The 26,311-nt window shown below is 39.1% G+C and overlaps 1 protein-coding gene across 6 annotated transcripts in view; it reads left to right on the plus strand.

Annotated features, from left to right (window-relative positions):
• The window catches only part of ADAMTS9 (ADAM metallopeptidase with thrombospondin type 1 motif 9), a 187,142-nt gene that overhangs the window by 20,681 nt on the left and 140,150 nt on the right, over positions 1-26,311 (plus strand). For 5 of the 6 annotated variants that reach the window (XM_029052175.1, XM_029052178.1, XM_029052177.1 and 2 more), the window contains exons 4-11: positions 8,186-8,472; positions 9,079-9,162; positions 9,262-9,377; positions 10,678-10,718; positions 10,832-10,937; positions 13,940-14,086; positions 19,505-19,646; positions 20,485-20,592. In XM_029052175.1, coding sequence (XP_028908008.1) covers positions 8,186-8,472; positions 9,079-9,162; positions 9,262-9,377; positions 10,678-10,718; positions 10,832-10,937; positions 13,940-14,086; positions 19,505-19,646; positions 20,485-20,592 — 1,031 coding nt within the window. The remainder of the gene's footprint in view (positions 1-8,185; positions 8,473-9,078; positions 9,163-9,261; positions 9,378-10,677; positions 10,719-10,831; positions 10,938-13,939; positions 14,087-19,504; positions 19,647-20,484; positions 20,593-26,311) is intronic. The other variant, XM_029052176.1, reaches the window with a different exon arrangement.

The raw sequence follows: 26,311 nt of genomic DNA on the forward strand, positions 1-26,311 counted from the left end.
ACACCTGTTAGTATGTCCCTGCAATTTTCAGTAAAGGTGAAATTCGAGGCTGATAGATCATAAGGTATTTCACTGCCTTGAGGAAATTGAGTTAAACTTGGATAAACATTGTGATGGTGTCCAATAATTAACTTCCCTACATTAGCTAACATTAGCATCTCCCTTAGCTGGATCATATAGGGATAAAGAAATTATAAAAATAAATATGGAAAAAACTAGGCCCAAGAAATAAAAATTCCAGGGACTGAAAGAATTTCACTTGAAAATAAAGTTAATTTATAACTTTATTTAGTAGATGAGCACAGGGTGTTGAAACACGTAATGGAAAATAATTCTAGTTCATATGGAGAGGTCAGCTAAGGGGATGTTTCCTGGATTTTTCCACCATTCAGATAACAAGAAGAACAACAATGATAAGTATTATTATGACATATTTTAAGCATTTACTGTGTGCCAAGCATCCTATTAAGCACTGGGGTAGATATACAAGGTAATCAGGTCAGACATAGGCTCTGTCCCATATAGGGCTCCCAGTCTAAGTAGGAAGGAGAACAGGTATTGAATTCCCATTTTACAAATGTGGAAATTGAGGTACAGAGGAGTGAAGTGATTTGCCCAAGGTCACATAGCAGAAAGGGGCAGAGCTCGGATTCAATTGCACCAGGAACTGAATTGAAATTTCTTCAATTATTTACATGTCTTATTATACACAGACCTTATTTCCTAGGAATAGTTTGTGTGAAATAGAACTATTCTTAATGGAAATTGGTTACTAAGGTGAATTTTAGTATGGTAGAATAAGGTCAAGTTCTAAAATATAGTTTCTAATGGTTGGAGTCTCTACAGTAAAAACCAAATACCAGATGAAAAATTAGTATGGCTTAGTGGAAAGAGCACAGGCTTGGGAGTCAGAGGACCAGGGTTCTAAACCTGGCTCTGCCAGTTGCCCGTTGTGTGATCTTGGGCAAGTCACTTAACTTCTCCAGCCTCAGTTTCGTCATCTGCAAAATGGAGATTAACTTCCTGGTCTTCCTCCTACTTGACTATCCTCTCCAATAGTCAAGACGTGGAGAGACGGAGACTCTGAACAGCCTTATTATCTTCTATCTACCCCAACACTTAGTACAGTGCTTGGCACAAAGATAGCATTAAACAAATACCATAATCATTCTACTTCTTCTCCCTTCTCTTCTTCTTCCTCTTCCTCCTCTTCTTCTCCCTCTTCTTTTTCTCCTTCTCCATCGTCTTCTCCGTCTTCTTCTTCCTCTGCTTCTTCCTCATTTCTTTCTTCTTCTTCTACTTATTATTTCTCATTTTCATATCTATAAAACCTAATACCTGTGAACAGTTTAAAGCATCAAGTGATCACACTGTACTTAAATTTAGTTACTATGTACCTATAACGCTTAATTTCAAATCGCTGGAATCTTCATTTTCCTCAGAAAGGAATTTTATTTCTGTCAGGTATAAAATGAGTTTTTGAGGATGCAAACTACAAATGCCTTACCAAGAAAAAAAAAAGCCTAGACGTAGTTAAAAACGCCATAAAAACACTGTATTTGTGAAAGGTTTTGGTAACACAATTTCAGCACCAATGTAATGAAATTTCATCCTGTAATACTATATTGAGCACTTTACTCACCAAAAGACTAGGGTTTACATAGAGAATAATTGTCATTTTTTTTTTGTTTTTGGGTATTATAAGGATAATTTTAATTAAGATGCAATTCATCTTCCTCCAAGGTAGTCTAGTTATTAATTAGGTGCAGCATCCTAAATGGGAGTAATTTGCTGGTAGTGTGAATAATAGGCAAATAAACATATTCTTCAGAAGTCATAGCAAAACATGAAAAAAATATGATCATTCAATGTATTATTTTTAAGAATGCTCTGCACTTAGAACACTGCTTGGCACATAGTAAGCGCTTAACAAATACCATCATTATTATTATATTAAGGAATCATATCTGATTCCTGAAATTTATTGAGCCTAAGAAATGCTATAAAATCTCTCACTACCCAGATAACTACCTTCCTGCTTAGACTGTGAGCCCCATGGGGGACAAGGACTGTTTCCAACCTCATTAGCTAGTGCCTACTCCAGTGCTTAGAACAATGCTTGGCACATAGTATGTGCTTAAAAAATACCATTATTATCATTATTAATAATAATAATACTTGTTAAGCACTTACCTTTCAACAAGAAGAATGACAAATGAAAGGATTAATCAACATTTACAAATATTAACATGCTCAAAACAATACTTGCACACATTAAAAGTGGTCAACCACAAGTGCACAGGCCTGGGAGTCAGAAGGTCATGGGTTCTAAGACCGGCTCTGCCACTTATGTACTGTGTGACCTTGGGCAAGTCCCTTCACTTCTCTGGGCCTCAGTTACCTTATCTGTAAAATGGGGACTGAGAATGTGAGCCCCACATGGGACAGGGACTGTGTCCAACCTTATTATCTAGTATCTACTCCAGGGCTTAGAACAGTATTTGGCACATGGTAAGTGCTTAACAACTATTATTATTAATAATGATAATAGTAATAATGGTATTTGTTAAGCACTTACTGTTTGCCAGGCACTGTACTAAGCGCTGGGATAGATATAAGCAAATTGGGTTGGACACAGTGCACGTCCCACATGGGGCTCACAGTCTCAATCCCCATTTTACAGATGAGGAAACTGAGGCAGAGAGAAGTTAAGTGACTTGCCCAAGGCCACACAGCAGTCAAGTAGCAGAGTTAGGATTAGAACCCAGGTCCTTCTGACTCCCAGGCCTGTGCTCTATTCACTACGCCATGCTGCTCTCCGTGGCCTAGTGGATAGAGCACCAGCTTGGGAGTCAGAAGGACCTGGGTTCTAATCCCAGCTCTGCCATTTGTCTGATGTGTGACCTCGGGCAAGTCACTAGAAGCAGTGTGGCTTAGTGGCAAGAGCCTGGGCTTGGGAGTCAGGAGTCGTGGGTTCTAATCCCAGCTCCACCACTTGTCAGCTGTGTGACTTCGGACAAGTCACAGAACTTCTCTTTGCCTCAGTTCCCTCATCTGTAAAATGGGGATTAAGTCTGTGAGCCTCACTTGGGACAACCTGATTACCTTGTATCTCCTCCAGCGCTTAGAACAGTGCTTGGCACATAGTAAGCGCTTAACAAATGTCAACATTATTATTCACTTATCTCTGCCTCAGTTCCCTCATCTATAAAATTGGGATGTAGACTGTGAGCCCTATGTGGGATGTGGACTGTGTCCAACCTGATTACTTTGTATCTACCCTAGTGCCTAAAATGGTGCCTAGCACATAGTAAGTGCTTAATAAATAGCATAAAAATAAAAGAAACCCTCTCCTGATTTCAGCCCACCAGGCTGGTCTGTATACTATAGCAATCTCCCAACAGTCAACTGTTATGCTGGATTTGGGGACTGGGCTTTGCCATGTCTTTAAATAGTTTTTTGTCCTCTGATCCTGCATGTGTCCCCTTTACATTTCCTATGCAGCAGCTGCTTGAGCATCCTACTGCCATCCATTCATTTCACGTCACACCCAGAGAAACTTTGATTCTGTGAACAATCCTTCAATGTTAGTGACATGGAAATCTTGTGCTACCATTTGACTTTGAGTTTGGTTCTTAGATAAACTGCTCCAGGAATTGGATTTGTCTTCTGTAATACATCGAGGCTTCACAGCCGCATAGAACATTACACGCCTGTACACCTGGGACTTGGTGCGGAGCTTGATGCCCCATTTGATCTTACAATTTTCTGAAAGCCATGCTGACCTTTCTGATTCTGCTTTCTATCTCTTTGTATGATTGGACAATGCGCTGTGTAAATAACAGAATTTAGTGACTGCTTTAAATTCTGTGTTTCCAATGAAAATATTTGGTTATATGTAAAGTTTTCAGGGGTAGGCTTGTAAGACTTGCATTTACTCTAGACTTGGTTATTCACCCCAGCCCCACAGGACCTATGTAAATATCCTTATGCTTTACCATTTATGCTCTCTATAATTTATTTTAGGTTCTGTCTCCCCCTGCAGATTGTTACCTTCTTGTGGCCAGAGACTGTGCCTACCAACTCTATTATAATTATACTTTCCCAAGCCATTAGTACAGTACTCTGCAACAGTAAGCACTCAATGAACACTGCTGATTGATTGAAAGATTGATGTGTCAGGACATAGCTATGTGTTAATAATGAAATGATAGTGGTATTTTTTGAGTGCTTACTATGTGTAAGCACTGCAGAAGATAATCAAGTCAGACACAGTCTACCAACTTTGTCTTATTGTACTTTCCTAAGTGCTTAGTACAGTGCTCTGTACATAGTACATGCTTAATAAATACCACTGATTGATTGATTGATTGATTGATTGATTGATCGGGCTCACAATCTAAGAGGGAGAACAAGTATTTAATTCTCACTTTACAAATGAGAAAACTGAGGCTCAGAAAAGTTAAGTGACTTGCCCAAGGTCACCCAGCAGGTATTCATTCATTCAATCATATTTATTAAGTGCTTACTGTGTGCAAAGCACTGTAATAAACACTTGGGAGAGTAAAATATAACAACAAGCAGACATAGTTCCTGCCCACAATGAGCTCACAGGCAAGTGGCAGAACCTGGATAAGGAACCAGATCCTCTGCGTCTCAGGCCCATGCTCTTTCCACCAAGTCATAGTCTTCTTGTGCACTTCTAAAGCATAGTCATCAGTGGCACAGCCCTCAGAATGTAGTAGTTCCTGAATCGCTGTCTGAGACATTAGGTGAAGCTTGTAGCCTGTTGAGCTGGAAAAATTTTTGTGTGGCTGGGATGTATATTCTGACTCTAGCATGCAGATCACTTGTTACATCCTTAAACATAGTAGCATAAAATAGGGTGAATTGGACCAGGCCTACCACAAAGCCTTGCTACAATCGGACAGGAATTGGAAAAAGGATCAGGCAGTATTCCTTCAACTCTGTATTTTACTATGGAGTAGCCTAAGAATCTTAGTGAGTATTTTAGGACAGCCAAATTGGCTTAGCAGTTTCCAGAGCTCCAGTCTATTGATGGTGAAATGCTTTTGTAAGATCAGTGAACATAGGAAAAAGTTTTTGTGCTGCTCACTATACTGTCTTTATATCTGTCATACTACAAAGATCACATCTACACTGCTGCAGTTTAGTCTGAAACCACATTGTGATTCAGGTAATGCACAGTTGTCTTTGTTCTTCAGGAGTCTATTCAGGACTCTGGCTAGAATCTTGCCTATGTGGAAAGCAGGGATTTTCCTCTGTAGTTCCTACAGTCAACTCTTTCTCCTTTCTTCTTGATGATGGAAATTGTGGCTGTATCTTTGAAGGATTGTGACATTCTCTCAGCATTCTATATGTTGAAGAAAAGCTCATGCAGATTTGTGATTAAATCCCCTCCAATGCTTGCAGATTTAGGGCAGGGATCCATATCTTCTTTCATGGTATTTGTTAAGTGCTTATGATGTGTCAAACACCATTCTAAGCACTGGGGTAGATACAGGTTAATTAGGTGAGTCACAGTCCCTTGTCCCACATGGGGCTCACAGTCTAAGTAGGAGGAAGAACAGGAGAACTGAAGAACAGAGAAGTTAAGTGACTTGCCCCAGTTCACTCAGCAAGTAATTGGCAGAGCCGGGGTTAGAACCCCAGTCCTCTGACTCCCAGGCCAATGCTCTTTCTACTAGGCCATGCTGCTTCGTGTGTCTACCAATTCTATTGCACTGTATTGTCCCAACACTTAGTACATTGCTCTGGCCACAGTAGGTGCTCAATACATGCCATTGGTTGATTGAATAATTAGAGTTCTGTAAGAATGCCATTAGATCCAGGTGGCTTTCCACTTACCTTGAGTTGGACTGCTGAGGTTCTTTCTCAAAAGTTGAGGCTAAGTCATGTCTCCATCTTTTGGCAGAGCCTCTATGCTTTGGAAGGCCTCTTCTTCAATGTTGGAACCATGTTTAGGAGTATAATTGTTTTGTCATTTGGGCAGGATTCCCTTTTGTCTGTGTTGAGAGTAAAAAAGTACTTAAAATTTGAGTTTTTGTTCTATTTGATAATATTTAATAAGTTGTTCTACCCTTAAGTGCCTGAGGGAAATTTGCATTTAGTAATTGCACAGTTTGGATATCCATTTTTACACTACATAATAGTTTGGAGCATAACAGCATAACTGAGGAAAGATATTTCAGTACAATCAGTTTTATTTTACCTCTGTGCATTCCCTTGACATATACTGTTATGTTTACTGTATCTGCGCAGTAAGTCATGTTAGAAAATTTGATGTGTTCATTAGTAAAAGCAAATTAAAGTGACACTTTAGAGAATATGAAGACTTTAGTCTAAAGTCCTAGAGTATCAGAACTAATTGGGTATTGCTAGCATTTATAAATGCATTCTATTAATTCAGTCATATTGTTTGGAATTTGCTATTGTAAGCTGATTAAAAATCTTGGGTTGTCAAATAGCAATGATTTTACTGTTATATTGTTGAAAGAACTACCATCAAGTAATAGCTAGTGGCACCAGGTGGATATAGGAAAAGTATTTTACAAATGGGCACCGTGGATGTCAGACTTTTTTAATGGCATTTGTTAAGAGCTTACTATGTGCCAGGCACTGTACTAAGATTTGACCTCAATGGATTTTTTTTTTTGCAGGGGGGGTGGATTATATTAAGGCTAAGGCTTATGAAATGAAGATGTAGAGCATGCAGCATTTATAATGTATTTGACATTAAAGATGTCAAATAAATCAAGAGTCTGATCCTCTGATCGGCAGCTTCTGAGAGCCAAAGCAATGCACTCTTGGGAACTCATGGAATATAGAGCAAGCACCTGATTTACTCAAAAGCCTGCTTCACACAGAGGCATCCTGCACAAGCAACAGGGTTATGCATTTCAACTATCCAACATGGTTCCTAGAGCTATACTTTAATAATAATAATTGTGGTATTTGTTGAGCACTTACTATGTTCCAGGCACTGTACTAAGTACTGGGGTAGATACAAGCAAATCAGTTGAACACAGTCCCTGTCCCATGTGGGGCTCACAGTCTCAATCCCCATTATACAGATGAGGTAACTGGGGCACAGAGAAGTGAAGTGACTTGTCCAAGGTCACACAGCAGACAAGTGGCGCATCCAGGACTAGGACCCATGGCCTTCTGACTCTCAGTCCCATGCTCTATCCACTAAGCCATGCCAATTCTCACGCTGCTTTAAAAGTGGTGAATAAAGTGACCGCTAGGTCGACAGCAGAATCACCATCAGATCAATGAGGCCTTTGTGGGTGTACCCCATATACAGACTTGTGAAACAGGTGTGGCCCAGTGGGGAGGTGTTCTTCCCCCCGATCATGTAAACCAGAGGTGGTCACCCTATGAACATACAACAGCCCACTCACCACTCCCTAAACATAAGAAAGAGTCCAGTTGATTATCCCTATGATGCTTGCCTTAATATCCACCATCTAGTTCTGAATTTTACTTGTTATGAAGTACCACTGTTTCTTAGCTTTCGTTATCTTCATATATATAACCTGCAAACTTTTTACACACATGTAATTTTTTGTGTAGGAAGATCATGATTTTTGTTTTAAGGGGTGATGCGGCTGGGTATATAATTTCTAATAAAGATTAGAAATCTTAGAAATGCAGTGTGGCCCGGTGAAAAGTAGTCTATGTCAGAAGACCTGACCTAGCTTGACCACTTGCTCGTTGTGTGACCTTGGGTAAGTCGCTTAACTTCTTTGTGCTTCCATTTCCTCAACTGTAAAATGGGTATTCAATACCTGCTCACCCTCCTACTTAGAATGGGAGCCCAGTGCAGGACAGGATCTGTGTCCAACCTAATCATTTTATATCTACTCTAGTGCCTAGTACAAAAAATACCACAATTATCAGTATTATTAATAAATAAATTATTGCATCTTTGACAAAATATAGAAGGAGAAGGAAGCCTGTTCTTTCCTTAATTTCTCATTTTAATAACTGAAGCTAATTTTAAAATATTTTTGTCATTTTGATGAAAGGTATATGAAGAATGCCACATGTAGGACTTGAGTTTAAGTAATTTGACTATAAGAGAATCACTTTAGGAAGTTTAAAATTTCATTTCCAGTATGCAATTTGAATTGTAATATGCACTGTTTATTTTTCATTACAGAACCTAATAATAGTCACCAAAAGGACAAGAGGAAAAATAGGACCAAAAAATGGCATGAAAGTAGTATATTATCTGATGTGGAGGTATTAAAAAGTAGCTTAGAAGCAAACCCATTTTCTGCCCATAGTAACCAGACTGATAACATAGATGAACAAAAGACCCACAAAAGAATAAAACGTTTTTTATCTTATCCTCGATTTGTTGAAGTCATGGTGGTTGCAGACAGCAGAATGGTTGCTTACCATGGAGCTAATCTACAGCATTACGTTTTAACCTTGATGTCAATAGTAAGTACAGATAGTACTATTTATGATGTCTTGCAGTGTGGCACTTGGGGATAGGCTATTCAGCAGAGCATTTGGCCCACATGAATAAAATCTGCCAAGTGATTTGAGAAATTTTGTGTTCTTTCATTTATCTACTGAACTAAATGTTCTCCTGTTCCAGTAGGGATACTTAAGTTTTAACTGTGGTTGTGGGATTCTGACTATGTGCCAATCTCATGTTATCCAGCACAAAATAGGGAAGCACTCCAGAAACGAACTCTTAGACCTGATGGTTTTGATCTAGATTCCCTGAGTCTTACAATTAGGGGAAAGAGTTAAATAAATAAATATATAAAGAAAGAAATAAAAAAACATGGAAGCAAATCTCAGTTCTTTGGCACATGAATTGCCTATTGACTTTATTAGAGAAGTGTGCTTTTGAAGATAAAAGATCCTTGGGAGTCTGATCGATCTTATTCATGATATAGCCTAAGATTTTCAGTTCAATGAGGATTCAAAAATTTTTAAAAATGTATATTAATGAAGATGATATAACTGTCATTAATGAATGATGAATTTGTTTCCTTGAATGTTAGGATTAACTTTGAAAAATTATCTTTGATGCAGGTAGCCTCTATCTATAAAGACCCAAGCATTGGAAATTTAATTAATATTGTTATTGTGAAATTAGTCATGATTCATAATGATCAGGTAATAAAAATATTTTTTCTACCTATATGAGAAATGATGTGGAAATACTAAGTAATGGTAAAGAACTAATATAAAAATCTTCTACATTTTTGTGGTTAGGAAGGTCCTTCCATATCCTTTAATGCCCAGACAACATTAAAAAATTTTTGTCAATGGCAGCAACTGCAGAATTATCCTGGTGGAACTCAACATGACACGGCCGTCCTTATTACAAGGTACAACAGCTTTTCTTATTTATCTGGTACTTTGGATTTCTGCACTAGAAATCAATTAATTTCCAAGACACATGCTAGCATCAGCTAGTAATGATTATAGATAAGTTATTATTTGTTCTCTTGAATTGGTCTTAAACAGCAAGAGATCCAGATCAGATTTCAGGAAGAACTTTCTGATTGTAAGAGTGGTTAAATATTGGAATAAGTTACCCAAGAAGGTGGCCAAATTTCTTTATTGGAGATATTTAAGAATGAGGTAGAAAAGCATGTGTCTTCAATAGTTTGGGTATAAACCTATCTAAAAGCCTTTTAAAACACAGGCACATATTTATCCAGAAAAGATCTGGACCAAGCCCATTTTGAATTAGACATTTTGCAGAAAAGTGAAATGACCTACAGAACAGCTGGAATACAGAAGTTACATTTGTCTTTGAGTTTCATGATCCATGCGTGGATGGGCTGCATCTCGAGGACTGGGAACTAGGTCCCTTTGTTAATCTCACTCACCCTAGTTCTATAGATAAACTCAGAAGAGGGCTCTTGTAGGGCTTCTGGTACCTTAGTCACTTTGAAGATGAGTTCTGTCAAAAAGCTAAGCCCCTGATGGTAGTACCCACAGGATTTTGCTTTTCAAAGAATGGATGAACAGTATTTGCCTTCATAGGGTGGGAAGAGGAGGTTAACATAAAGGCAAATGGGGATTAAGAGTGTGAGGCCCATGTGGAATAGGGACTGTGTCCAATCTGATTAACTCATATCTACCCCAGTGCTTAGAACAGTACTTGGCACATAGTAAGTGCTTAACAAGTACCATCATGATGATGATGATGATTATGTTATTGGGTCCTGGAACACTAAAGGCTAGAATTCACTCCTCTTCCAGCGCCTTCAAATGCATGACCCTGCATAGCCTAAACTGTATAATCCTCCCAGGAGGAACAACTTGGTAGTTAAATGACATTGCTCAAGGATGCAGTCAATAGCATGCATCGATGTCAATGCAGCTATCTGCAGTAATGACTCCATTGTACTTTTCCCAAGGGAAATAACTAAACACTCTTTGAAGAAGATGCAAAGGGGAAGATCTAGCTCTCAAAGTATTATGTGGGAAAATATTCCATTTTTAGTTATTTCTAAATCATTTCCTTTTTCCACCTTCGGATAAGACTTAAAAGTAAGGGTTGCCTTATAGGTTACGTCATATTCAGGCCAATGTGTTATTCTCAACATGAATATACTTTAAAGTTTTTTTTTAACTTGTGTATACTGTAATCAAAACCCCAAATCTGTTTATCTGCAGACAGGATATTTGTCGAGCGCATGACAAATGTGATACCTTGGGTGAGTGCAATGCTTTCATCATCTAAATTGGGAAAAATGTTAAAATATATTTTGATTTCAAACAGTACTTTTAGCTCAGTATTCAAGTGAAATCTTTTCATATTCTTTTACAGGTCTTGCTGAACTGGGTACAGTCTGTGATCCATATAGAAGCTGTTCCATTAGTGAAGATAATGGATTAAGTACTGCTTTTACAATAGCACATGAACTTGGCCATGTGTATGTTGCATTTCATTATATTTTCACTGACAGTAACCAAATGCCTATGCTAACTAGGCAATTGAACAATTTATATCAGCTAGTTGAGAATAGGCTAATACATCTGGTTAGGAAATTAAAATAAGCATAGGTGCCCACTTTATGGGGGCAATAGGGATGATCGTCCCCATAGCTATTTGAGCTGGACTCCCAGCCTCACTCATCCCTGGTCTTTGAATTTAAAAGTTGTTTTTTTAAAATAGTATTTGTTAAGTGCTTACTATGTGCCAGACACTGTACTAAAGATTGGGGTCGATACAACCTAAAACTAAAACATAAAACTCAACATATCCAAGACTGAGCTCCTTCTCTTCCCTCCCAAACCCTGTCCTCTCCCTGACTTTCTTGTTACCGTGGATGGCACTACCATCCTTCCAGACTCACAAGTCCTCAACCGTGGTGTCATCCTTGACTCTGCTCTCTCATTCACCTCACATGTCCAATCCATCACCAAAACCTGCCGGTCTCACCTTCACAATATCGCCAAGATCCGCCCTTTCCTCTCCATCCAAACTGCTACCTAGCTGGTACAAACTCTCATAATATCCAGACTGGATTATTGCATCAGCCTCCTCTCTGATCTCCCACCCCCCTGTCTCTCCCCACTTCAGTCTATACTTCACTCTGCTGCCCAGATTATCATTCTACAGAAATGCTCTGGGCACGTCACTCCCCTCCTCAAAAACTGCTAGTGGTTGCATATCAACCTTCACATGAAGCAAAAACTCCTCACTCTTGGCTTCAAAGCTCTCCATCACCTTGCCCCCTCCTACCTCACCTCCCTTCTCTCTTTCTACAGCCCACCCTGTACACTCCGCTCCTTTACCACTAACCTCCTCACTGTGCCTCTTTCTCGCCTGTCCCGCCATCGACCTCTGGCCCACGTCCTACCACTGAGCTGGAATGCCCTCCCTCCTCAAATCCACCAAACTAACTCTCTTCCCCTCTTCAAAGCCCTACTGAGAGCTCACCTCCTCCAGGAGGCCTTCCCAAACTGAGCCCTCCCTTTCCCTCTTCCCCTCTTCCCCTCCCCATTCCCCCTACTCCCTCCCTCTGCTATACCCCCTTCCCCTCCCCACAGCACTTGTGTATATTTGTGTATATTATTTATTGTTCTATTGATTTTATTAATGATGTGTATATATCTATTATTCTGTTTATCTATTTTGATGGTATTGATGCCTGACTACTTGTTTTGTCTTGCTATCTCCCCCTTGTAAACTGTCAGCCCGTTGTTGGGCAGGAATTGTCTCTATCTGTTGCCGAATTGTGCATTCCAAGCACTTAGTACAGTGCTGTGCACACAGTAAGCGCTCAATAAATACGATTGAATGAATAAATGAATGAATGAACCTAGTCAGGTTGGACACAGTCCCTGTCTCACATGGGGCTCACAGTCTTAATCCCCATTTTACAGATGAGGTAACTGAGGCACAGAGAAGTGATGTGAACTTGCCAAGGTCACCCAGCAGACAAGTGGCAAAGTCTGGATTAGAACCCAGGTCTTTCTGACTTCCAGGCCTATGCTCTATCCACTAGGCCATACTGCTGCAGTCTTGGTCAGGACTAGTCGGGGGGTAGGGTCTGGAGATCTGGCCTGGGGTTCCCACTGACAAGAGGGGATGGGAAGGAATATGAACTAAACATATTAAGCAGTAGCTATTTTTTATTTGGGGGAAAAATGAGGCCTAACAGTTCAATATGTGTATGTTTAATCAGGATTAATGAAGCCTCCTAGCATACCCACTTGAAGCAGTGTAGCTTAGGGGAAAGAGCAAAGACTTGGGAGTCAGGGAACCCAGGTTCTAATCCTGCTCTGTCACTTGCTCACTGTGTGTGACCTTGGGTGGGTCATTTCATTTCTCTGGGCTCCTGTTTCCTCATGTCTGAAATGGAGATAAAATGCCCATTCTCCCTCGAACACTGTGAGCCCCATGTGGGACAGGGACTATATCCAAGCTGCTTAAATTGTATCAACCCGAGTGCTTGACAGATAGTAAGCACTTAAGAAATGCCGCAATTAATATTATAATTATTTCCCAGTTTTCAGCAAAAGCCCAAAAGCTAATAAAACAAACCTCTTCTGTAAATTCCTAGAGCAACCTTTTTGCCCAGCTCTATTTTTTTTGCATGTGAAACAGGTCAAAACAATTTTGCTTCTGACTCACTTTTTTATTCTGTTGGAGTTAATGGAGGGGATTTCCAAAAGGATTGGCCTTAGCCTTCTCACCTGCACTGTCTTACTCCAGTAATTAGATACAGATTTGAAAGTTTTCCACTTTTGTTCTTCCCATCTGGTAGACAGTTGAATGAGGAGAAGTAGGTTTTTCATCTCAATACAGTATAAGATCATCAGCCTCCAGGTTTAGAATTAATCTCTGGGTTTGTCATTTCTTTTCTTCTTATTTGCCTTTGCTATTATAATTACATCTTTCCTCAAAAGATTAGAGACTGAAAAGATAGTTGTAACATTGTACGTTGTATAACGATATAACTACATGCCTGTTGGCATTTGGTAAACTTGTCCAATAAACTGTGGTTGCCAAAGACCACAGTGTAACTTGATTATTAAGCTCTTATTGTAATGCTGTCATGTTCGCTGGGTCAATGATGTAAAATCCAAAATAATTCCTCCATTTCACACAAGCACTTGCCTCAGTGAATTGGCTTTAGATAGATCATTAGGTTGTCTCACTACAGTGTTGTACCTGACTGTTGAAAATGAAAACGCACTAGCAAATCAGAAAACTAAAGGCAACACATTGCCTGTTTTAGTCCTCTGATTTATTGTTGAACATTTTGTGTAAAACTCAATGAAACAAATTTTCTTACCATTAACATCTGAGACTTTTCATTTGTAATAGGTGATTTTTCAAGACACACAAATGTTCTATTGAAGCAATTATATTGCTTAGTGATCTGAATGCCTATCAATATTCTTGTCATTATTTTTCTTTCCTTAGATTTAATATGCCTCATGATGACAATAATAAATGCAAAGAAGATGGAGTTAAAAATCAGCAGCATGTCATGGCACCGACCTTGAACTTCTACACCAATCCCTGGATGTGGTCAAAATGTAGTCGAAAATACATTACTGAATTTTTAGAGTAAGAGCTGAACTATAATTTAACACAACTATCTAAATGGGGATTCATCTATTTATATAAGGATATGTCCATGTCTCATTTAGAAGTGTGCTTGAAAAGACACAAGTTCTGGTTCTCCTCCTATCTCTCGAGCTGATTGCTCTCCTCATTCACTGACTTTTCCTCTGCCTCCCATTCCCCAGCTGTGGGTAGTCCTCAAAACTCAGTTCTGGCTCTTCTTCTGCTCTGAACCCAGTAAGTACTCAGTAAATATGATTGATTGATTGATTGATTGATTGGGGAGTTCAATCTCTCCTGTGGCTTCAACTAAAAGCACTATGCAGATGACACTCAAATTAATTCACTAGTCCTGACCTCTCTGCTCCTTTGCGTTCTCACATTCCCTTCTGCCCCCAAGACATTTCTACATAGATATCCTATCAGCACCTCAAGCTCAATATGTTCAAAACTGAATGCCTCATCTTTCTTTCCAAATCCTCTTTTCCACCTTTCCCACTGTGGTTGACAACACCACCATTCTCCCCATCTCTCAAGCCTGTAACCTTGGCATTATCCTTGACTCCTCCCTGTAACCTTGGCATTATTCTTGATTCTTCCCTTTCCCTTCTTTCCTCCCTTTCTTTCAATCCCTATATTTCTCCACAAGATTTCCAGAACCCACCCCTTCCTCTCCATCCAAACTGTCACCATGCTGGCACTTTATCCAGCAACCGCACTGACTTCCCTGTCTCCTCTCCTGTACATACTTCAGTCTGCTGGCCAAATCATTTTTCTAAAGCATCATTCTGCACAAGTCGCCTCACTCCTCAAAAATCTCCAGTGGTTGTCCATTCCTCTCTACATCACTCAGTAAACCCTGTCATTGACTTTAAGCCACTCAATCATCTTTCTCTCTCTCTCTCTGTCTCCACTATTTATCCTCTTTCTTTTTCCACTAGACCCCAACTCACAATCTTCATTCCTCTCAAGCCAGCCTACTCACTCTAGCTCACTGTCATCTCTCTCTCTCTCCACCACCTTCTTGCTTACACCTTCCTTCTTGTCTGGAACTCCCAACTCCCCCCTTCCCCTTCATATTAAGCAAACTACTACTCTCCCCATCTTCAAAGCCCTTCTGAAATCACACTTTCTCCCGGAGGCCTTTCCTGATTAATCTGTCATCTCTCCACCCTATATTCTCCAACTGCCATTTCAGCACTTCTTTATCATTTCAAAACTTGGATACTCCTTCACCACAGCATTTATGTACATATCTTTATGCTCTATTACTTCCTCCTGTCTGTAGCTTGTTTTAGTGGTTGTCTCCCCATTCTGACTGTTAGAGATTTGAGAGCAGATATGATGTCTATCGGTTCAATAGAACTTGACCAAGTGTTTAGTACAGTGCTCTGCTCGTAGTAGGTACTCAATAAATATAATTGATTGGGTGTACTTACTTTGAAAAGATTCAAAATCATTTTCTCCCATGACCTCCAGATGTTCTATATTCTTTCAGTGTTACTTAACTTTTCTTCCTTTTCACCTTCCACCTCTATCCCTCCTTGTTTGGCTTCTTCTTGCTGGATGAATGCATTTAATGCATACAGAGCTTGTCCTTGTCTTTGTTTATGACTTTGTTACTGGTTCTTTGCACCCCATCATCGTTCCTCTCCACTTGGTCCTTGCCAGACTGGTTTATCTGCCCAGCGTATCTCCCAGTAATCCATGGCTATGTCACATTCTTTGAGCCTGTGTTTCACGGTATCTTTAAATCATTAGTTCCTGCTCTCTCTGCTTATGTATGTACACATTCAGCACAATCATTTCAAATAACAGGAGGGAGTGGTGAAGGAAAATGGGATGAGGAGAAAAGCCACAGGAGATGACAGGAGTGAACAAGCATCTTGGACTCTCTGTTTTCTTAGAAAAAAAAGTGTTTTTCTATTTTTTAACTCCTGAGAAAACATTCTTATAGACAGCCATACAAGTCAGTGCAAAACTTTGAACATTTAAAAAAAGATGAACATAATGGAAATTGCCAATGAAGCCTAGAAGGTATTTATTATATTGTTACTTTTCCTTCAGAAATATCAATTTCCATGGAAACATGACCAAGGGAACATAAAGAATCAGGACTGTTCTTGTTTCATGAAAACAGTAGAAGTTTGAATTCTCTAAAACTAGTATTTTGGAATTAGTAACAAGGGATAAGATTGAGAAACTGAAATTGAGCCCATGCAAATTGTGCTGGCTAGTGAAAATTTTACAGATCACCATTTTTTTAAAAATCTTATCAACAAGGCGACATTAAAATACATATACTTTGAATACTAATCTTACAAAGCTGAAAAATATGAATATACACTCTTTGTAGTTTAGATCGATCAAATTATCTCCCCCACACCCCAGATACATAATAGTATATCCTTATACAGATCCTTATCCTTATATACATCCTTATCCTTATATAGATCCTTAATAGTATATCATACATATTTTACTGATCACCCACTTTGTACTTGGAAGTCAAGTTAAAGAATGAATAGTCCCTGCCCTGGAGGGTTACATTCTGCTTCTCTTTTGTTTGTAAAGTTTCCATAAAAATTGGAGGAAATATGACAAATATATATGAAGAGCATAACTTGGTACATATAAATGCAATAATTACAGAAGTGGTTTGGGGGCAAAGAGTGTTAGCTGTGCTAATCCAGAAACTATGAGCTGTGACTTTAAAGTGTGTGCATTGTGTGTATGTGGAATGCAGAACAGAAATTCTGTGTTTTATATATTGAGCATAGGTATAACGTTCTCAGTTTAATGAGACCAGGTTGTCTTTAGTGAGAAGACAGAAATTCTCTAAATGAGAATGTGATTTTTCCTAATTCAAAGGGAAACATTTGTACATATTTGCTAGGGTAAGGCTTTGAGTGTTCTCTTCATCACATATATTCTGCTATATTCAATCCATCAATCAATTAATGGTATTTATTGAACTCCTACCTGTGTGCAGAGCACTGTATTAAGTGCTTGGGAAAGTAGTGCTTGAGAAGCAGAGTGGTCTAGTGGATAGAACATGGGTCCAGGAGTCAGAAGGACCTGGGATCTAATCCTGGCTCTGCCACTTGTTTGCTGTGTGACCTTGGGCAAGTCACTTCACTTCTCTGTGCCTCAGTTCTCTCATCTGTAAAATGGGGATTAAGACTACAAGTGCTGTGTAGGACAGGGACTATGTCCCACCCAATTATTGTGCATCTACCCCGGCACTTAGAACAGTGCCTGGAACATAGTAAGCGATTAACAAATACCATTATTATAATACAACAGAGTTCATAGACACAATCCCTGCTCATAGGGAGCTTACAATCTTCATAGATATACAGACATTAAAATAGATTAGGGATCAGGGAAATAGTGTGGTATAAGAATATTTACATAAATTGGGTTGGACTTTTGGATGAGGGTTGGATGAGTACAAGTTCACAGTGGATGCAACGTGGAGTGTGGATAGGGAAATAAAGGGTTTAGTCTGGGAAGGCCTTTGGAAGAGATGTGATTTTTGGAGGGTTTTGAAGATGGGAAGGTGATGGACTGTCAGATATAAAGGGGGATGGAGTTCCAGGCTTAAGGGAGAATATGGGCAAGGGGTTAATAATAATGTTGGTATTTGTTAAGCACTTACTATGTGCCAAGCACTGTTCTAAGCGCTGGGGTAGATACAGGGTAATGAGGTTGTCCCACGTAGGGCTCACAGTCTTCATCCCCATTTTACAGATGAGGGAACTGAGGTCCAGAGAAGTGAAGTGACTTGCCCAAGGTCACACATCTGACAGGTGGCGGAGCCGGGATTAGAACCCACGACCTCTGACCCCCAAGTCCGGGCTCTTTCCACTGAGCCATGCTGGGTTGGTGGTGAGATACATGAAATCAAGGTACAGAGAGTAGGTTAATCCAATAAAGGTTAATGTTAGAGTAGCAAAATGAGCAGGTTGGATTGTAGTAGGAGATTAATGAGATAAGGTAGGAAGGGGAGAGCTGACTGAGTGCCTTAAAGCCAAGGGTGAGGAGTTTCTGAGTGGTGCTTTAGTCGATGGGCAACCTTTGGAGGTTTTGGAGGATGAGGAGATATGAACAGAGCGATTTTTCAAAAAAAATGATCTGGACACCAAAATGAAATATGGACTGGAGAAGGGTGAAACAGGGTGCAGGGAGATCAGCTAGGAGGCTGACACAGTAATCAAGGTGGGGAATGATGAGTGTTTGTATTAGCATGGTGACAGTTTGGATTGAGAGGAAAGGGCAGATTCAAGAGATGTTGTGATGGTAAAGATAACAGGATTTTGTGACAAGATTGAATTATTCTTGAATCAATTCAAAAATCCACCAATGACATTTATTGAGTGCCTTCCAAATCCTAAGGATTGAACTGAGTGCTTGGGAGAGTACTGTAGTAGCAAGATGCACATTCGTTGCTTTCAAAGAATTTGCAAACTAAAGGGAGAAATAAACAAGCATTTTTTACATGTAGTAAACCATTCAACCACAATTTACATTTATGTATATGTATTTATGCACCTCTTCTCATTTGCATATATTCATATTCAACGTCATCTGTGTCTATCTCCCTCAGGTTATAAGATCTTGTGGACAGGGAATGACATGTCTTATGCTTCTGAGGTATTTCTTAAGTGCTTAGAACAGTGCACTGCACTCAATAAATATTAAATGAGTACTTAATAAATACTACTATTATTATTACTACTAAGGAGAGCAAGGTGAAAGAAGGAAGAAAAACAGATTAAAAACAGCTGAACAAATAATTGAATGTGCAGATAGATATATAAATATAACAAGGTCTAAAAATACGGGTGCTGAGGATAAGGCTAAGGAGGTTGGTCTGTTGCAATTGGAGTATTTTCAATTAATAGAGGAAGGCTTCCTGGAGGAGGTGGTATTTTAGGAGTGCTTTTAAGATGGGGAGAGCTGTGTTCTGGTGGATTTGTGAGGGAAGAGAATTCCAGGTTGGGGAAATAGGACAAGCAAGGGTTTGGGGGTGGAAGAGACCAAGATACCTTTAGAAGGTTAACTCTGGAGGAACAAAGAGTGTGAACTGGGGAGAATTGGGTGGAGAGCTGATAAAAAGGACAGAGAGAACCTTAAAGCCAATTATAAGGAGTTTTTTCTAAATGTGGAGGGAGATGGGTGACCACATTTAAAGTAAGTGCACACTTAAAAGCTTTTCCACATTTTTACCAGCTGACTCTTCTCACCAGAAGGTTCATAGAAAGTATTAACAAGAACTTCTTTGTAGAAAAGCATGCTTGCACAAACAAAATCAGCATTCTTTAGTTGTCATCTGGAATAAATCATTATCCTTGGCAAACTATTTGTATAACTGCTATTAGACATCACTCTTTCCCTTTTTTTTTATATTTTCTTTAGCACGGGTTATGGGGAGTGTTTGCTTAATGAACCTGAATCAAGAACGTACCCTTTACCACCACAACTCCCAGGTCTCATATACAATGTGGACAAGCAATGCGAACTGATTTTTGGACCAGGCTCTAAAGTGTGCCCATATATGGTAAGTGACAGCACTGAATAAGACTTAACCTTAACCTTTATGTGGCATGAAATGTTGAACCTCTTAGTTTGGGGTTTTAGTTTCTTGATTTATTTTGGGGCTAAATTTCCCACTAATAGATACCAGATTGACAACCCTCTGGCTCTTCCACATGCCTCTATCCTGTGGAATAGGTCTCTGACTAGAGAAGTAGTCCTCGATCCTTTCAGTCTGATATTCTGAGGCAAAAGTCTCCACCGACCACCTTGGTTGGGAAAGGGGAACTCTGCTACCAAACAGGGAGGCCATAATTTCAAATTCCTTTCCCATGCCCTGCTCTAATATAACTCTGCAAACACATTGGAGGGAGCCCAAGGTCAGCGAAGGGATTAAAAGTCTTTGAGAATGCAGCAGCAGAATCATGATAGCAAGCTCTCCTGTGGCCTGAAGAAATCATGCATGATCCGTGGACCACAGTTTGAGAAAAACTACCTTAGAGATAAAAATAGTTTTTATTGTCTATTTTATTTAACCTGTTGGCTAAGGATGTCATCAACCAGAAATACTATTTAATATCCCTTTTGATGGTGTTAAGTTTTGAAAAGGATAATAGGGCTTTGTGGGAAATAAACCTGTGAACAATAACTGGTTTCAAGGTAAAGTGCTTAACCTGAGTTGGAATTATCCTCGTGAACTTATAATTCTATTTCTCAACCCTGAAACATTCCACTTTCAAATTCATAGTTGTTTTCATAATCACGATCATTCAGCAATAAATTATTCTTAACATGCCCTATGAATCAAGAGCTTGTTATACTGTCATGGGCCATTGACCATAATGTCACTGTTGCCAATTAAGCAGATGCAGTGTAGACGACTCTGGTGTAGTAATATAAATGGAGCTCACCAAGGTTGCCGGACTCAGCATACTCCCTGGGCTGATGGGACAGAGTGCGAACCTGATAAGGTCAGTAATATTCTGCATTGTTGTCCATTTTTAATCATGAACAATTTTAACTCTTTTTAATCAGTGGACACTTGAATAACTGTTATGTAGCTAGTGGGTTTTCTTTTGATATTATTTGACACATACTTCTTTTATAAAACTACAATTACTTTGAAGAATTGCAATGTCTTTAACATTGCAAATGGAGAGGTTTTCATACCCATTATTGGCCTGTTATTAGTCTCAAATATGGAGGATAAGAGTTCTTCCAATTAGAATTTTTCATTCCACCCCAATGAGAGAAACATCAGATAAATTTCTTCCTTCAGTCTGACTAATAATATGTTTAGGTAGAATAAATGTGTAGGTACTGTTTTGATTTCTTAACCCATCCTTAATTTTTCTTCTGTGCTCTGTTCCCTTCTTTGTCACCTTCATCTTGCTCTTTCCTTATCTTCCCTTCATCTTTCCCTATCTCTAATTCTGTTTCCTGGCTCCCTTCCCACCCTACTTACTTTGTCTCATTATTTGCACATGGTCAGATTCACTGATCATATTAATTTCTAGGTTAGTAGTAAATTCATTCACTCAATTGTATTTATTGAGCACTTACTATGTGCAGAGCACTGTACTAAGCTCTTGGAATGTACAATTCGGCAACAGATAGAGACAATCCCTGCCCAATGACGGGCTCACAGTCTCAGCAGATGTGGTTACAGTGGGAGTGCCTTATACTCATCAGTAAGGTCTCTAGACTCTGAGCTCGTTGTGGGCAGAAAATGTGTTTGATGTTATATTGTACCCTCCCAAGTACTTAATACAGTTCTTTGCACACAGTAAGTGCTCAATAAATATGATGATTATTAATAATTATAATAGTCTTTGTTAAGTGTGGATGATGTGCAGCAAGCCATTAACACTGCAAACTAAGATCTGACATCTTGAAAGTCTGGAAAGAACAGCAACACTAACAATTCCTTCAGTGGATTCATGCAGTAGTATATACAGTCCTCATTATTACACACACACACACACACACCCAAGAACATGAACATAAGAGTTGTCATTACTGCATCAGACTCGTGACCACACGAATGGTCTTTGATAGTGGCAAAAGGATTCTTGGAAAAATACCGTGATGTTTCTTCTTAGCATTCTCAAGAACCGGCATAACTTAAAACAAGGTCAAATATAAATGATGGAGTTACCCCAAAATTATAACCTTATGGGACAGGGAAGATGGTAGCATTGAGGAAGTTTGAAAGTAGTTTACTTTGTACGCTTCGTACATTTTGAACAATTTAAGGTGCTGGTGAGACATCCTGGTGCTTGGAGGTAGTCAAGTATTCATTCTTTTTTTCACCTCCTATCTATAAATTTTTTGGTGCCTGTCTTCCCATTAGATTGTCAGATCTCTGTGGTCAGGGGTCGTGTCTTCTAATTCTGTTGTATTCTAAGCACACAATACAGTGATCTGCGCACAGTACATGCCCAATAAATACTGATTGATTAATTGAGATGTCTCCAAGTCTGGAGGAAATGTGAGTTTGTAGAGCAGGTGAAAGAATAGGGTTGGAGATGCAGATTTGGGAGTCAAATGCATTGAAGTGGAAGCTGAAATCACATGAGCTGATGTGCTCCCCAAGAATTCATCCATCCCTCTATCATTAATCCAGAAAGATATCTGATAGTTGATATCTATATAAAGAGGATCACTCAAGATAGGATTAATTATTATCATATTCATTTCTTTTGTAGCAATATTCAATAATGATCATTCTACTTTTGGGCCAGCATAAGAAATTTTTTAAATGGTTTTTCAATCTATCAGTCGTATTTGTTCAGCCCTTACTGTGTGCAGAGCACACTTATATTATGTACTTGTATTGTACTTGGGAGAATAATAATAATAATGGTATTTGTTAAGCACTTAGTATATGCCAAGCACTCTTCTAAGCACTGAGGTATCTACAAGGTAATCAGGTTGTTCCACGTGGCGCTCACAGTCTTAATCCCCATTTTACAGATGAGGTCACTGAGACATAGAGAAGTTAAGTGACTTGCCCAAAGTCACTCAGTTGATAAGTGGCAGAACCGGGATTAGAACCCATGACCTCTGACTCCCAAGCCCATGCTCTTTCCACTAAGCCATGCAGCTTCTCTATACAATACAGAATGCAGTACAATAGAACTGGTAATAATAATAATAATAATGTTGGTATTTGTTAAGCGCTTACTATGTGCCGAGCACTGTTCTAAGCGCTGGGGTAGACATAGGGGAATCAGGTTGTCCCACGTGGGGCTCACAGTCTTAATCCCCATTTTACAGATGAGGGAACTGAGGCACAGAGAAGTTAAGTGACTTGCCCACAGTCACACAGCCGACAAGTGGCAGAGCTGGGATTCGAACTCATGAGCCCTGACTCCAAAGCCCGTGCTCTTTCCACTGAGCCACGCTGCTTCTCCTCATGGTAAACATGATCCCTGCCCATAACGAGCTTTCAGACTAGAGGGGGAGACAGCCAGTAAAATAGATTACTGGTAGAGGAAATGGCAGAGTATAGGAATATGTACGTAGATGCTGTGGGGCTGGGGATGGGTGGATATCAAAGTGCTTAAGAGATACAGATCCAAGTGCTTAGGTGACTTGGAAGGGTGAACAGGGGACATGAGGGCTTAAGGAAGGCCTTGTGGGGAAAATGGAAGTTTAGGAAAGTTTTGAAGATGAGGGAGTGGCAGTCTGCTGGATATGAAGGGGATGAGTTTCAGGCCAGTTTGAGCATATGAGCAAAGAGACAATAGCAAAATGGATGAGATCGAGGTACAGATAGTAGGTTGGCATTAGAGGAATGAACTGTGCAGATTAGGTTCTAGTAGATTATTCCTCTAGACTGGTTGTGGGGAAGGAAGGTGTCTACGAACTCTGTTGTACACACTGAAACACTTAGTACAATGCTCAGCACACAGTAAACACTTAATAAATACCACTGATCAGTGAGGTAAGGTTGGAGCATTGGAAAGTGTGTTTGCTAGCACCATACTTCCACTGAGCTTCTTCAGAATCTGATGTTCATCTGCTGTGTATTTGTTAAGCACTTATTATGTGTCAAGCACTGTTCTAAACTTTGGAGTAGATACGAGATTGGACACAGTTAATGAGATTGGACATAGTCCCTGTCTCCCATAGGGCTCAAACAGTCTAAGTAGGAAGGAGAACAGATATTAAATCCTCATTTTACAGTTGAAGAAACTGAGGCACAAAGAAGTTGTCAATCAGCCAATTAAGAGATGTATTGAGCTCTTTGTGCAGAGCACTGTACTAAGCACTTGGGAGAGTACACTATAACAGAGTTGGTAGACATGTTCCCTGCCCAGAACGAGCTTACAGTCTAGAGGGACTGTAAGTTACTTGCCCAAGGTCACACACCAGGTAAGTGGTAGAGCCAGGATTAAAGCCCAGGTTTTCTGATTCCCAGTTTCGTGCTCTTTCCACTAGTTCATGCTGCTTCCCAACAAAACCCAATGACAACAAAAATATAATGACATATTTTATAGGGATAAATCAATCAATTGTATTCATTGAGCTCTTATTGTGTGCAGAGCACGGTACTAAGCACTTGAGAGAGTACAATACAACAGAGTTGGTAGATACGTTCCCTGCCCACAATGTGCTTACAGTCAAAAAAAAATCCTAAAAAATACTATAAAAGGATTCATTTGATAATATTTATCGAGCACCTACTGTACTGTGTGCAGTACTCTGAACTAGGTGCCTTGGGAAGTTCAATAATATTAAAAGACAAGTTCCTGCTCTCAATGAGCTTACAGTCAAATGGAATATTATCTAAATGTAATGTAGTAATGTAATGTAATGTAAATAGGAAATTTACATCTTTTCTGGTATTTGGCTAGCCTGAAAACTCAAAACATAAGCAAACTTTGAATAAATTTGAGGCAAAAAATAAATAACCTAGAGTACACTTCTTACCAAGAAACCACCAAATGTCTTTACACATATCTCTCTAGGACAAGTCACCAACCTTAGTTCAATCAATCTCATCATAGCCCCTAACTCAAGATTTTCTACATATTGCAGGAAAACTTCCCAACTCCCAAAACACTGTCTGATGAATAAGCCCAAATCCTAAGAGCTAAGATAAAATTTTGATGATGCTCCCCAAATGCACCGTGCATTTATAAAGAGATTCATTTCCCACAAAAGATTTGTCAAGAAAATTTAGTAAAATTAAGCAAGAAAGAAATATAGGTAAATTTTTATACACTATATGAAGAGAAAGATATAACATCCAATCACTATTATTAAAGAGGAATGTGTGTGTTAATTCAACAATGTATGTGTATACACCACACACACATACATAGTTTTCCTTCATGTTTAAAGACGATTCCACTGACAGTGAAGTTTATCTGGCTGAAAAGGCTGGGGTGAGGCTGAAAGCCTCAACTAAACCATATGTTCTTGTCATCTGTGCAAAATTGCCCTTTTCTATGATTAGAGCGGTTCCATTACAGTGAGTAGAGAAGCAGTGTGGCCTAATGGAAAGAGCACGGGCCTGGAATTCAGAGAACCTTGTTCCAAAATGGGTTCTGCCACTTGACTGCTGTGTAACCTTGAGCTAGTCACTTACCTTCTTTGTGCCTCAGTTTCCTCATCTGTTAGATGGGGATCAAATACCTGTTCTCTCTCCTACTAAAACAGTGAGCCCCATATGGGACCTGATGATCTTGTATCTACCTCAGTGTTTATTAGTACAGTGTTTGGCACATAGTAAGTGGTTGACAAAAGAATCATAATTACTATTATTATTCCATTTGCACTTGGGTGCATTGGTGATTTGTAAGGGGTCATAAACTTTAGTGACAAGTAAAAGCCCTAAATGTGGTGGTGGTCAGCATATCACTGAATATCTTCAACATTAGCATCCTTCCACTGGCCACACCTCTTTCTTAGCTTGATCTGTAGGACCTATCGCAAGTCTTTGAAGGTCTCCATTTTGTATGATCAAGAGGCGCCACAAGGTGTTGATGCATTTCTTGCTTTCCTGTTAGTAATTTTTTAGAAAATCTTGGTCTGCTGAATTATTGTTAATATTATTTTGGTGAATGATTCACCAATTTTTATTTTCTTCATCCCTTCATTAAGTCTATTTCACATTTTCATTTTAGCTCTGTTTCTAAGATTTATAACTCATTGTTCCAATTCTCCTCACGGGAAAAATTAAACTAGCAGTTTCCCATCCAAATTTTAAAAAATCACATTTCTTTGAAATATCATTTAGATGACTTTACACATTTTCTGAAAGACTAAATATTTTCTGGCTTTAAATTTCACAATCGCTTTAATACTTAACATTGATGGCCTATCCACTATAATAATAATAATTATGCTATCTATGAAGTACTTTTATTCATTCAATCATATTTATTGAATGCTTACTGTGTGCAAAACACTGTATTAATTGCTTGGGAGAGTACAAAGAGATTAGAGCCCACTGACGAGTTTACTTATTATGTGCCAAGCAGTATACTAAGCACTGGGTTAGATACAGTATAATCGGAACAAATAAGACCTTGTCCCACATCTGTTTAATAATCAAAGAACAATTAGATTGTATAATAATTTGAATAACTAATTATTATTCTAAAATTACAGTGTTACCTACACTGTATAGTTATCGGTCTACCAAAAGTTGACTTCCTAATCACCCCCATTTCCTTG

The sequence above is a fragment of the Ornithorhynchus anatinus genome, chromosome X1, assembly GCF_004115215.2.
Source record: "Ornithorhynchus anatinus isolate Pmale09 chromosome X1, mOrnAna1.pri.v4, whole genome shotgun sequence".
In the NCBI taxonomy this organism is placed as follows: Eukaryota; Metazoa; Chordata; class Mammalia; order Monotremata; family Ornithorhynchidae; genus Ornithorhynchus; species Ornithorhynchus anatinus.